Raw genomic sequence first — 12,384 nt, 5'->3', positions numbered from 1 at the left:
GGCCCACCGGTCGATCCCGAATGCCGTGCGGATGTTTTCTGCTCCCGGGAGAGCTGTACCGCGGCCGGAGGGGTTGGCAGGTGGTGGTGGGCAGGCGGACCCCAATTCCCATTCCATCAGTGTTCCCACTTGACCCCGGTGTGGCGGCCTGGGTCAACCGCCGTAAGGGGACCGGGCTCCGGGGAGACACGCGTAGTCCGACGCGGGCGTTTGCGGGGCTGCCGCTCCCGGGGGCAATAGGGGCCGGGGGGGTCACGGGCGGGGGTCCCCTCTAGCGAGCTCTGCGGCACGTACGGCCGTGCTCTATGGTAGGCGGCGGTGCCACGCGGCGCCGCTCTAGTTCGCCGCTCTCGCTGGTCGGCGGAGGCGGTGGCTCGGCCACGTGGGGTGGGCGCGGTCGGCGCTCATGAATATGCAGCGGAGGCAGCGGCGGGTGAGCGCGGGTAGGGCGCGGGGTCATGGCGGGAGCGCTCCGCGGGGTACGGTACCGGAGCGAGGGGGGGGGGGGGGGGAGGGGGTGATTCGGGGCGTTCCGTAGCACGCGGGTAGCAGTGAAGCCTTAAGGTCCTCGGGGCGGCCGAAGCCGTTGTGCTCGCCGGGGCCGAAGCTTGGGTTCCGGCGGGCACAACGGGCGCCTCGGCCTTCCTGCGGCCCCTCCTCAAGTCGAGCTGGGGGGCTCGGTTGCCATGGCAGCGCGCCTAGGCCCGCCCGGCCACTCGAGCGGGGGCTGCGTTACCGTGGCAACGCGCGCAGGCCCCAGAGGACGGGATGGGGGGAGGGGGCGGGAGGGGCGGGGGAGGGAGCGGGGGGGGTTTTGGGGGTGGGGCGGGAGCACCCCTCTCTCTCTTCTCTCCCTTCCCCCTTCCAGCCCCATTCCACCCCTCCCTCCCCGCTTCCCTTCGCCTCGTCACCGAGCGGGGCCTCGTCAGCATCCCGGGGCTGCCAAGGGGTTGGGAAACAGCCTCGGCGGGGGGAGGAGGGGGCGGGGGGTGCGATGGCTTCCAGATGTGCCCCCTCCGGTGCTGTTTGGCCGGGGCGGGGAGTCCGGAGGGAGAGGGGGCCGGAGAGCGGGGGGAGGGGGCGAAAGGGGGGACCCTGCGCCGCGTGTGGGAAGGAGGGAGCGGGGAGGAGGCGAGGGGAAGGCAGGGCAGGGCCGCGAAGAGGAGGAGGAGGAGGCACGAGCGAGTTTTTCCTGTCCCCGCAGCGCCAGTGAGTCACGGGAGCCGTGCGGCGACGCCAAACCGGGCCTGGGGATCGCGGCCCGCGCCCCTCAAGCCCCAGTCCTGGCCATGAGGCGGCTGCGGGGCAGGTGAGGGGGGGACGACCTTGTAACAGGGCCTGATGGGGCTGGGGATTGGGGCGTGGGAGCGGGCTGCCGCTGGCTGACGGGGCGCCGAGGGCTGACGTGGTGTGTGGAGGACTTCCGTGAGGGAATGGGCAGCTGGTGGCGGGGGCTGGCTCGGGTGCCGGGTGTGGGGAGGGTGCGGGTGAACGAGGGGCTGGCACGGCCTTTTGGGAGGCTTATGGCACGTGGAAGCCAGCCCAGGTGAGCAGGGCTGGGGTGCACATGTTTACTGAGGTGTGCAAGGGACCGACAGCGTGTGCTGTGCCCAGGTGCTGCTGGCAGGCTGGGGCAGTGTACAAAGGGTGGTACAGCTGAACAGAGGCTTGGCAGTGAGATAGTGGGTTGGCACGGTGTGCGGTGCTGGTACGAGCGAGGGGAAGCTAGCACCTCAGTGCAACACGCTGCAGGTACAGCAGAGACTGGGGGCATGAGGGTGAGTGGGGGCAGTAGGTCCCTGTGGACAGCGTGGACAAACATCTTGGTGTGACAGTTCTCCCCTCTCCCTTCTGCAGGGGCTGACTCTACACTGACCCTGCTGATCATCAGCTCCAGCTTCACCATGGCGTCCCAGCCCCAGTCCCTGCACCCCCCGTTGCCCTGTGCCTCCGGGGGGGCCGGACTGGCGGCTGGCAGTCCTGAGAAAGGTGAGAGAGTCCCCTAGAGCTGTTCACATGCGTTTTTACTCCCAGAGCGAGACATCTCCAGGGCTTGTTGTATTTCTCTAACTCCCCGTGTTTCTCTTCATCTATCTCCCACAGGCAGCCCTCGCCCCAAGCCTCCTGTCAGGCCCAAGCCCCGTGTGCTGCCCAAGCCGGCCGTGCCTGCCAAGCCCTGCCTGCCTCACCCCCCACCAGCACCGCGTTACTCTCGCCCTGAGCTGCCCTCAGCAGAGAAGATAAACCGCCTGGCAGGACCCCAGCCCTACAGTGGGGGAGGCTCTGGGGCGGCCCTCAGACGCCCCTCTTTCACCATCAAGTCACCTGAGACCCCCAACGGGAAGGGGCTCCCGTCCCCATCGGTGCTGACTTCTGAAGATTCGTGTTCAGCCCCCACCGATGAGGTGCCCCTGACTCCACCGACACCTTCCCGGAAAGGCCCAGCTCCCTTTAAGGTGACACCAGTGCCTGTGGCAGTCAAGCCGGAACGATTTCCAGGCACGACGGTGGAGGAGATTCTGGCCAAAATGGACAGCAAGGAAGGTCCAGGAAGCCCCGACCGAGCCCGCCGCTCCCCTTTTTGCCCCGATTCTTCCTCTCGCTTTGGCTCCAAGACCTTCACTGCCTTCCGGAGACACCCTAGTGGGGAGGCAGATGGAGACTCCCCTGGTGAAGCCCGCCAGCTGCCCCAGCAGGCTGAGGGAGAGCTAGGGACGGGAGGTGACGGATGCCTGATGGTCGAGACAAGGTGAGGAGCAGAGGATTGGTCCCAGGGACAGGGAACTACGGAGAGAGGGTCAGCGGGCAGTCCCAGGGATGAAAATTAGTGGAGCTGGAAGGGACCTGAGGTCTGGTCACCAGCATAAGGCTGCTGTTTCTCGTAACCAACAGTGCCTTGAGCTGCCTTCGTGGGAAGGTTTGGTCACCCGCGACAGCTCTAGTGGTTTATTAAAACCACAGGAACGGGCTGGCCCAGCTGAGGAACTGCCTCCATGCTTGCAGCCATCTGGGTCTGAAACCTTGCCAGGCAGCGCTCTGCTACCCAAGCAGGGAATAACGGGGGCTTACTGCCTCTGGGAAATGTTCCCCCTTTTCCCCACTCTCACTGGTTTTTTTCCTGCTAGTCTGTGCCAGAGCAGAGAGGCCTCAGATCTGTGGGACTCCTGGCTGCAGGGTGGGCTGGTCAAGAGCCAGTATTTGGCTGTGCTCCCAAAAGCTGGGCACCTCTGGGAGCAGGGCAGGGGCTATTTTAAACCAGAGTGTGAGAAACTTGCACTCCAGAGGATGAAAAACTTTCCAGAAAAGGGGCTGTAGCTGATTTGCCTTTGCAGTCCAAACTTACCTGATAATTCAGTGCATGTTTCGAGTGCCCCTTACAGAGAGTTAAGGGCTGGTTGTGGTTCACCAGATCCTCCTTGTCCACATCCTTCTGTGGCCAGAGCTGGGTGGTTTGGGGTTGGGAGGTGTGCTTGTGGGATGAAGAGTGGGGTGCACGCCATATTTACCCCCTTGCCTATTTTTCTCTGGCAGCAGCTCCTCCCCAGCTGGCCCAAGCTGTGCCGGGGACCCCTGTGGACTCCGGAGGCCGCCATCTCCCCCTGACGTGAGTTCTCGCCGCACCCTCCTGTGCCGCGGCCGCTCCGTTCCTGGGCTCTCTCCTTCGGGGCTCTCCTGTCTCCTCCGGGGCTCCCTCTCTGCGGGGTGCGTGTCTCTCCTTTCTCCTTCGGGTGCCAACTGCTGTGGGGAAGGCGGGTGACCCCACTGCAGCCCCAGCTCCCTCACAGGGTGCCCAGGTGCTGGGCTGGGCTCTTGGAACAAGAAGCGAGTTCCAGCCCGGGTGCCAAGGTGGGGACAGGGAGCAGCTGTGAGTCACCAGCTGAGATTTGGTGACCAGGCAGGTATGTGGTAGGCGGGCCTGTTCGGGCTCTCTGCCATGCCCCTTCCTCATGCCCTAGAGTGGTAACAGGGACACCGAAGGTGGCAGGACCACTGTGGAGAATTAACCCTTAACAGCTCGAGTCAGGGCTCGGCCCACCCTTGTCTGCGTGATGCTGGTGTGTCTTTTAGAGTGCCCAGGCCCATGCAGGGAAGATTGGGGGGGTGGTATTTTTACTTCTTCTTGCTTCAGTTCTTTCTCTCTATGTCTGTCTCTGTGCACTGATGGTGGGTGGGCACCAGTAGGACTGCTGAGGCAAAGGAGTGGGGCTCTGGACACTACTTGGCCCTGCCTTGCAGGGCACACAGCTGGAATGGGAGCTTCTGGGAGCTGCCAAATCTGAGTCACACAGGAAGCAGCTCTAGTGCTGGCAGGATGTGTGGGCATCTCTTGCACCCGGGGTTTAGGGGAGATGGGGCTGGGGCTGGGTCTGTGGTACATTAGAGCTGTGCTTGATAGAGAGTGGCTGAGAGCTGTGGCTGGTTGATGCCTGGGAGGTTCCCCCTGAGTGACTTGGCTTCCCTCCCTGTTCTTCCTGCAGCTTTCCTCTCTCCAGCTTGGACCCCCTGGCTCCCCAAGACCCCCTGCTTGCCCATCCCCAGGAGCTCCTTTCCAGCCTGCCAAGCCTTCTGCCTCAGCCCCTGGTTCCCCCGATGCCCCCCCAGAGCTGCAGGCCCCTGGCTCCCCGACCCCAGCTTCTGAATCCTCCGAATCTCCAGCTCAACCTCCAACTGAGGAGTTCTTGGTCACTTCCATCCAGGCTCCAGGTGCTCCCTCATCTGTGGCTGAGCCCTGGCTTGGTGCCTCCTGTTCCCCGGGCTCCCCACATACCCCCAGCGAGGGATCCCCCATTCCTGCCAGTCCCTCCACGCTGGGCACACCTCAGCTGCCCCCTAGAGCCACCTTCCCCCCCGGCTCTCCCGAGTCTGCCACCGAGCCCTCGCCTCCCCCGAGCCCACCCCCTGAGCTCCCTGCTAGAGCTTCTCGCCCTCCAGGCTCCCCTGGGGGCCCCTACGACTCCCCTGTGTCCCCTCAGTCTCCTGAAGGTCCCGATTTCAGCCTTCCTCCCTCAAAAAGAGACTCAGGGCTGCGGCGCTCATCAGAGGGGGTGCTGCGGCCCCCTCCCAGCGAAGGGCAGGGCATGGGGTTGCTGGGGGGCTCACTGAGTGCCCTGCCCCGGCCTGGGGACCCACCAGCAGAGCACTTGCTCAGCAGCGAGTCCAGCTGGAGCCTTTCCCAGTCCTTCGAGTGGACGTTCCCCACACGGGGGGCCAGGGGACTGCCGTCCCCACCCAAATCCCCAATCCAGGAGGCGGCTGACTCTGGGCTGTCTGAAGATGAGTCGGACAGGGAGGGTCCAGCCACTGGATCCCGTGAGGACAGTGGGGACACAGATGGGCCTGGCTTTGCAGTGACGGGCAGCTGGGGAGCAGAGGGGTCTCCATGCCCAGGGGGTCCTGTGGCTCAGCGAGAGGCTGAGAGCTCGGAAGAGGAGGATGAAGGAGAGGCAGAGCTGGACAGCACCGAGCTCCACATAGTAGAGCCCAGCTTGGACCCGACTGAGCCTGAGCCCCCTGTCAAGGCTGCTCCACCAGATCCAGCCCCCACCGAAGTTGACACCTGGGAGTCAGAGGAAGACTCTTCTACAAGCCTGCAGGGCCTCAGTGGGCAAGGCCAGGACGAAGGCTCCTCAAAAGGCCCGGATGCTCACACTGACCCACGCTGGCTGACCGAGCTGCTGGCATCGCCTAGGGCCCGTGCATCAGGACGTGACCCTCCGAAGGCTGAGGAGCAGGAGGTGAGGGAGTGCATGGCTCTGCAGCTCCAAGGGTTAACGGCACGTTGCGTGCAGCGGTGCGGTTGCGCTCCTTTCGGTGCAGCAGAGCTGTCTGACGAGTTGGGTGGAGGCTGAGTGTGCGGCGCCTGCGGGGAGAACTGGGGTGGGGCTGGGAGCTGCGTGTGCACTGGAGAACCATGGCTGGCGAGTCAGGGACCATGGCCATCCTCCGGAGGCTGCTGGCCAACCTGGAGCTGCGGGATGAGCTGGGGAGGACTCAAAGTGCTACGGGATGGGAAAAGCCCTGGGCAGGCACAGTGTTTGTGAGTACAGGCAGCTCATGAGTAGTGGGACTTGGCGTCTCCTTGGAGAGGAGTATCCTCGGATATCCCCTGATCCCCTTCAGATTATCCTCTGTCTTCTCTCTTCCTCTAGGACCTGCTTGGCTGGTCACGGAAGGACCTGTGCAGTGAATTTGGCATTGGGAGATCTCACCAGGCTGGTGCCTTCGACTGGAGCTGTAAGGCTGTGGCCAGACAGGGGGACTGGCCTGGTGAGACAGAGCAGGATCAAAAGTTCAGGACGAAATCAAGCAGGAACAGTTGTGGCATCAGTGATATGAATCAGCAGGATAGAGCCTTTGCTGCTGCCGAGAGGGACTGGACCAGCAGTTACAAAGGGACAGAGCTGATGGAGGATACGAGGCTTGGCAGCAGTGACTGGCCTAAATCTCATGGTGCAGGGGAAAGCTGCCTGCAGGATCAAGACTTCAGCAAACCCACATGGGGCACTGGGTATGGCTTGGACAGTGCTGGCAGCAGAGAGGAGATCAGCTCTGGGAAGGATGAATGGAGCAGTCCCTACAGTGTGGGACATAGCCAGCAGCAGGACAAGGAGCTGAGCTCCCGGCAGCCCAGCTGGGCTGGCAAGTATGGCTCTGGGGACCTGGAGACACACAGTGGGGATGTTGCACCTGTGTGGTCTAGTGAGTATGGCACTGGTGATGCAGACAAAAAGGACAGGGAGGTTGCCCCAGACTGGGCCAGTAAATACAGTAGCAGGGATGCCGAGACCAAGGACAAGGATTTTACGCTAGGCTGGGCTGGCAGATCCAGCACTGGGGATACTGGGAGCCCAGACAAGGAGTTTTGCCCCAGCAGGTCGGCCTGGGACAGCAAATACAGTACCAGAGACATGGAGAGCCAGGACAGGGAGTTCAGTCCCAGCAGACCAGCCTGGTCTGGTGAATACAGCACCCAAGACATGGAGAGCCAAGACAGAGAGTTCAGCCCCAGCAGACTGGCTGAAACCAGCGAATACAGCAGCAGGGATATGGAGATCCAGGACAGAGAGTTCAGCCCCAGCAGGCCAGCCTGTGCTGAAGAACACAGCACCAGTGATACAGAGAGCCAGGACAGGGAGTTCAGCCCCAGCAGACCTACCTGGCACAGTGAGTACAGCAGCAGAGACCTGGAGAACCAGGACAGGGAGTTCAGCCCCAGCAGACCAGCCTGTACCAAGGAATACAGCACCAGTGACGTGGAGAGCCAGGACAGGGAGTTCAATCCCAGCAGACCCACCTGGCACAGTGAGTACAACAGCAGGGACCTGGAGAGCCAGGACAGAGAGTTCAGTCCCAGCAGACCAGCCTGCACCGATGAATACAGCACCAGTGACATGGAGAGCCAGGACAGGGAGTTCAGCCCCAGCAGACCAGCTGAAGCCAGTGAGTACAGCACCAGTGACATGGAGACCCAAGACAGGGAGCTCAAATCCAGCAGACCAACCTGGGATGATGAATACAGCACCAAGGACATGGAGAGCCAGGACAGGGAGTTTGGCCCCAGCAGGTCAGTCTGGGCCTGTGATTATGACTCTATGAACACTGAAAAGGGAGAGTTTAGTTCTGGCAGGTTGAGCTGGGCTGGTGAATGCAGCATTGGCCAAACTGAACTGGCTTTTGGTGTCAGAAAAGAAGACTTGCCCGGCTTCTGTGCCCCCAGTCACCAAGCGCAGGAGTCTAGCTGGGGCAGCACGGACCAGCGGGAAAGTGGCAGCAGAGACTGGGCTGAAGATCTGCACCTTGGAGGAGCTGAACACCGCAATCAGTTTGGCATCATTGGCACAGAGCGATCATCAGATCCCTCCAGCACCGCAGTGTCAGCAGACAGCCTGATGTCCTGGGCAAACAAAATGAGGTCTGAGGTCTCACAGGAGCCCCGGCAGCCCCTGGGAGACTGGCACAGTGATCTGTCCTTCAGCACCTCAGGTATTACTGGTAAAGCTGATGAGGGTGAACCAGGACAAATGGCCTGGGATGAGGGCCTGGCAGCCATGGGCAGCTGTGCCCAGCCCCAGCAGGCCAAGGTAGAGAAGCCAGGCTGGAGCCAGGACCTGGAAGAAGCTGGCTGGAGCGAGGAGCTGCATGAGGCTGAGGCCAGGCGCCGAGAGTGGGCCAGTGCCTATGGGGCTCGCTGTGCAGCCAGGAGCCAGGACTTCAGTGCTGGGGAGCGGAGCCTGGGAGATGATGGCGGTTCAGCAGATGGGTAAGGAGGGTATGGGTGGTGGGGATGGAGTCTGGTTGGTGCTGGTGTTCCCTTGGCCTCCCGAGAAATTGGCAGAATGAGCCTCATGCCCTTATTTTACCAAGATGTGGGGAACCCCACACTCTAATTTCGGCTATACTTGCGCTAGGGATTTCCAAAATGATCATTTCCCACAAGCTGCCAGAATGTAAGGATGCCAGGAGGAAAGATGCAAAACTCCCACTGGCCCGGAGAAGGCCTCAGCCTGGTTCACATGTTGTGGAGTGATTCCTGACTCACCCACGTTCACAGGAATGGTGTTTTGTCCCTCCCTGTGCCTTAGTTTCCCCAAGAGGCTGACAGGGAAACTGGGAGAGACTGGGGGCAGGAGAAGGGCTTGCTTTATCTGGAGCTGGAAGAACTGTGGGTGTCCTCTTGTCTTCCCCATCAGAAGCCCTGAGGACATGCATCTCTCAGACTCCAGCCCACCACTGAGTGATGATGCTGTGGCTGAGCCTGCAGCTGCTGAACCCCTCTGGGGTGAGTCAGCTGCCCTGCTGCCGAGAGCAGACCCCATGGAGCAGCGAGACCTGCCTGAGCTGGCTGCTGCCCCTCTGCCACCAGAGGCTGCCGGTGAGACCCTAGAAACAGAGAGTGAAGAGGCCCCTTCGGACCACATGGATGGGAAAAGACCAGTGAGCTGGGAGGAAAAGCGACTCTCTGCGAGTGCCTCACAGTCCGAGGGACTTCTGGACCTTTCTGGGCAGGATTTCACCTTTCTCGAGGTGAGTGGAGTAGAGGAAGCTTCTAACCTCCTCTTAAAGCCCTAAGGGAGCCCATTGGTCAGGGGGATCCAGAGGTAGGTTGCAGATGCAAGGCTGCCGCATGCCATAGGAAGGCAGCCACCATGAGAGATCCATAGAGGGCAGTGGGATGGTTGGGTGGACTGTGCTGGGCGCTGAGTTTTCCCCTGGGCTTTTCAGGACACAGAGGTTCTGGACAGTGCCATGTATCGCAGCAAGGCCAACCTGGGCCGCAAACGGAGGCACCGAGCACCTGCTCTCCGCCCCGGGGCCACTTCAGAGGGAGACAGCTGGATCTTCCAGGACTCCACAGGTGAGATCCTGTGGGACAGTGACAACAGTGGGGTAGTGGTGTGGTGTGGTGTGCTCTTAGAGATGTCTCATAGCAGTGCTGTCCCCCACAGAGCCCCGTCCAGCCCACACAGCAGCATCCTCTGATGAGGAGGCAGCAGAAGAACCCAAGAGTCGGCGGGTGCGAGCGTCTCCATCGGGCAAGGGTGTCAAAGTGCCTCTCTTCCCTGGCCTTACCACATCTGCCCTCAAGGTAGGGCCTACTGGGGCCCCAGACAAACGGGTGGAAGGGACATGACCTCTAAAGGGTGGGGAGGAACAGGCAGTTTGAAGGACAGTCAAAGGCAGGCAGCACGGAGAAGGAGGGGGAGGATGCAGCAGAAGGATTTGAGGATGGTGGGGGGTGAGAGCACTGTGTGCCCATCTGACTTCACCTCCCAGGCCAAGCTGAGGGGCCGAAACCGCTCTGCTGAGGAAGGGGCATCGTCAGTGGACAGCAAGGCAACCCCCACAAAGGATCCCCATGTGCAGCGCTCCAAGTCCTGCAAGATCCCTGGCCTGAGTGGGAAACCCCTGACGCTGCCCCCTAAGCCAGAGAAGTCTTCAGGGTGAGTGCTGGGGTCAGGGGGCGGTTGTGATGATGGTGGGTGGATATGCCAAAGTGTCTGTAGGGTGTTATGTAGGACTACAGACATGCTGGGGACATTGCTTATGGGTTGTGAAGGAGTGGGCAAGGTGGAGGTCTCAGAGGCACTGTGGGCAGTGATACAGTGTTGGTGGAGTAGTTGGAAGTACTGGGGGTTGTTCTCAAGTCCTCTGGCTGCTGGCTCCGAGGAGCCCAGTGCTCCAGGCTGGTATTTCTGGTGCTGGCAGTTGGCCGGAGCCTGGGCCGGACCTTGGGGCTGGAGCTGGGAGCTGGAAGTGAGGCTTACTGGGACCAGCATTCCCAAGCCCTGTTGCCTGGGAGAGCTGGGCTGCTCCACCCTAAATAGTGCTTGGGCCGAAGCCCTTAAAGCCACAGCTGACTCAGCTGCAGCCCCAGTTCTCTTCCCACTCTCCTTGCCTGTGTTGGGCTAGGTGATCCCTCTCAGAGGTGCAGCCCTCTCCAGGAGGACCGTCTTGGCTTGATCTGTGCCCCCAGAGCTTTAGGAGAAGCCCTTGGGGCAGTAGGTGTGTTTTTGGGGGTTCTGGCACTGTGGTGCCAGTGCCTGTTTGGATCTGCCTAGGTTGGATGCCTCCCCGCCCCACTGGCTGCAAGCGCTGAAGCTGAAAAAGAAGAAATCATGAGCTGATCCCGTGGGGTGAGTGCCAGCAGGGTGATACCACAGGGACAGCTGGGATGAGGGCTGGAGGGGATGTTCCTCCAGCTCTGGGTCACCCCCAGGGCTGGTGCTTCCTCCCTGGCCCTCACCATACCTTTTCCTTTCCCATGTCTCTTTCAGGCTCGCTCTTCTGCCAGCATGTCCCCGGGAGGCTGATGGCTGACATTCCCAGGATCAGGCTCCCTCTTCCCTCTAGCAGGACACACACACACATCTATGCACTTTGTATGATGCTCGCAGGGTTCCCTCCCCACTCCCATCCCTTCCCGCTCCCATTTCCCCAAAGTATCTCTTCCTTTATGTTCCCCCCCTTCCACATGTCCCCTGGGGGCGGGAGGTGGTCATCAAGGCCCCTCCCTTCCCCAATCTTCCCCTGCTCTCCTATCACCCTCCAGACAAAGAGCAGCAGGTCATTATTTTGGTGCCACTTGACAGGACAATAAAACTTCGTTGGTTGGTTCGGCGGGGTCTCGGTTCTTCTGTAAGATCCTTGGTTCTCAGTCCCTCTGCCCCACACAGGAGGTGTCCCCATAGAACATTGGGGGACCTGGTGTAGGGTCTGCCACCAGGAGGAGCTCTCTGCCCTCTGTCTGCAGCTGGAATATGGGTAGCTTGCAATTGTGTGTGTGGGATGCCTGGTGCCACCCTCACCTTGTTCGCTGTCCCCCTGTCCCTGCTGTCTGCCTGGGGAGCAGAAATGCACTGGGAATGCAAAAGCACTCATGCACACCGGGGCTGTGCACAGGACCAACGTGGATGTGTTCATGCACAGGGTGCACTCATCTTCCCTGCTGGTGATGTGCAGTCACTCATTCCCGTCTCTGTGCTTGCTCTTTATCCAAACCACGTCCTGAAACCCTCCTGGCTCTTCACTGTCCACCTCCCTAATGTGGCAGAAGCTGGTGCTGGGTGTTGGGGTTACTCTGAGGAGCACTGGGGGCAGCTCCGGGCCCCAAACCTTCCTGGCAAGCTGAGTGACCCCAGGCCTGCCTGTGCCGGGCTCCACCCAACCTCGGAGCTGAGCTAGCCGAGCCTGTGTTCTACTGCAGGGCTGAAAGGATTTCTCTCCTTTCTTCCTGACACAATCCAGGCAGCATCACCCACCAAGTGCTGGCTGCCCCTGCGGTCCTTCCCCAACACCTGACTGTTCCAAGCCCCTTCCCTGCACCTTAATGGGAACTCCAAGCTGTTTATTCTCATCCGAGCCAGCGGAAAGAGGGGGAGACAGATGGAAAGATGGAACCAAGGGGCTGTTTCTTCCCTGATAGGATATGAGTAACTCCAGCTGACTTCAGAGGAAGTCACCAAATCCCACGTTGAGGTGGTTAAGCTCTGCCCTTCTTGGCACAGGGAGTTTGGGCACTGTGAGAGTGCATCCCCTTCTGCCGTGCATTCAGGAGACTTTGGGACAAGTGTGACCCACGTTGTCCGGGGATGGTGCCCCAACCAAAGCCAGAGGGACAGCTCTGGGTACCTGCAGTGTGCCTGGGAAGGCGCCGAGCCATTAGCTGATCTGAGGTCTCCTGATGAGCCTTATCGGGATGGTGGGGCTGGTGGATGCTTCGCCCCCCGCTGAAGCTACAGAGGAATGTCAGCCTCTTATCTCTGACCATGTCCAGTGGCGGCTGCAACCCCCTGAGCCTCCCTGCCCTGCATTCCTGCTGTCACACAGCATGTCAGAGCGCAGTGGGGGCAGCACCCACCCCCCACCCTCGTCTCCAACTGCTTT

The 12,384-nt window shown here is 61.1% G+C and overlaps 1 protein-coding gene across 1 annotated transcript; it reads left to right on the top strand.

Moving 5' to 3' along the window:
• Positions 1–1,128: 1,128 nt before the first annotated feature.
• Positions 1,129–11,115, top strand: TNKS1BP1 (tankyrase 1 binding protein 1). Its single transcript, XM_065755048.1, has 12 exons — positions 1,129–1,309; positions 1,858–1,989; positions 2,104–2,749; positions 3,532–3,604; positions 4,479–5,735; positions 6,150–8,260; positions 8,691–9,024; positions 9,223–9,355; positions 9,447–9,586; positions 9,775–9,941; positions 10,560–10,634; positions 10,776–11,115. Exons 2-11 carry the CDS (start codon positions 1,905–1,907, stop codon positions 10,618–10,620), a joined length of 5,007 nt encoding a protein of 1,668 aa, XP_065611120.1. The 5' UTR covers positions 1,129–1,309; positions 1,858–1,904; the 3' UTR covers positions 10,621–10,634; positions 10,776–11,115.
• Positions 11,116–12,384: the final 1,269 nt, after the last annotated feature.

This window comes from Cyrtonyx montezumae, unplaced genomic scaffold (assembly GCF_038088225.1).
Source record: "Cyrtonyx montezumae isolate F1298 unplaced genomic scaffold, pur_monq_1.0 scaffold_10, whole genome shotgun sequence".
NCBI classification, from domain to species: Eukaryota; Metazoa; Chordata; class Aves; order Galliformes; family Odontophoridae; genus Cyrtonyx; species Cyrtonyx montezumae.
This window is presented reverse-complemented; position numbering and strand designations above follow the sequence as displayed.

Bases quoted from the DNA above. Each gene is read 5' to 3' on its own strand.
- TNKS1BP1 (XM_065755048.1), top strand. From the start codon at position 1,905: ATGGCGTCCCAGCCCCAGTCCCTGCACCCCCCGTTGCCCTGTGCCTCC. The intron at 8,261-8,690 runs GTAAGGAGGGTA...CTTCCCCATCAG, and splicing joins GATGGCGGTTCAGCAGATGG to AAGCCCTGAGGACATGCATC. The intron at 9,025-9,222 runs GTGAGTGGAGTA...TGGGCTTTTCAG, and splicing joins AGGATTTCACCTTTCTCGAG to GACACAGAGGTTCTGGACAG.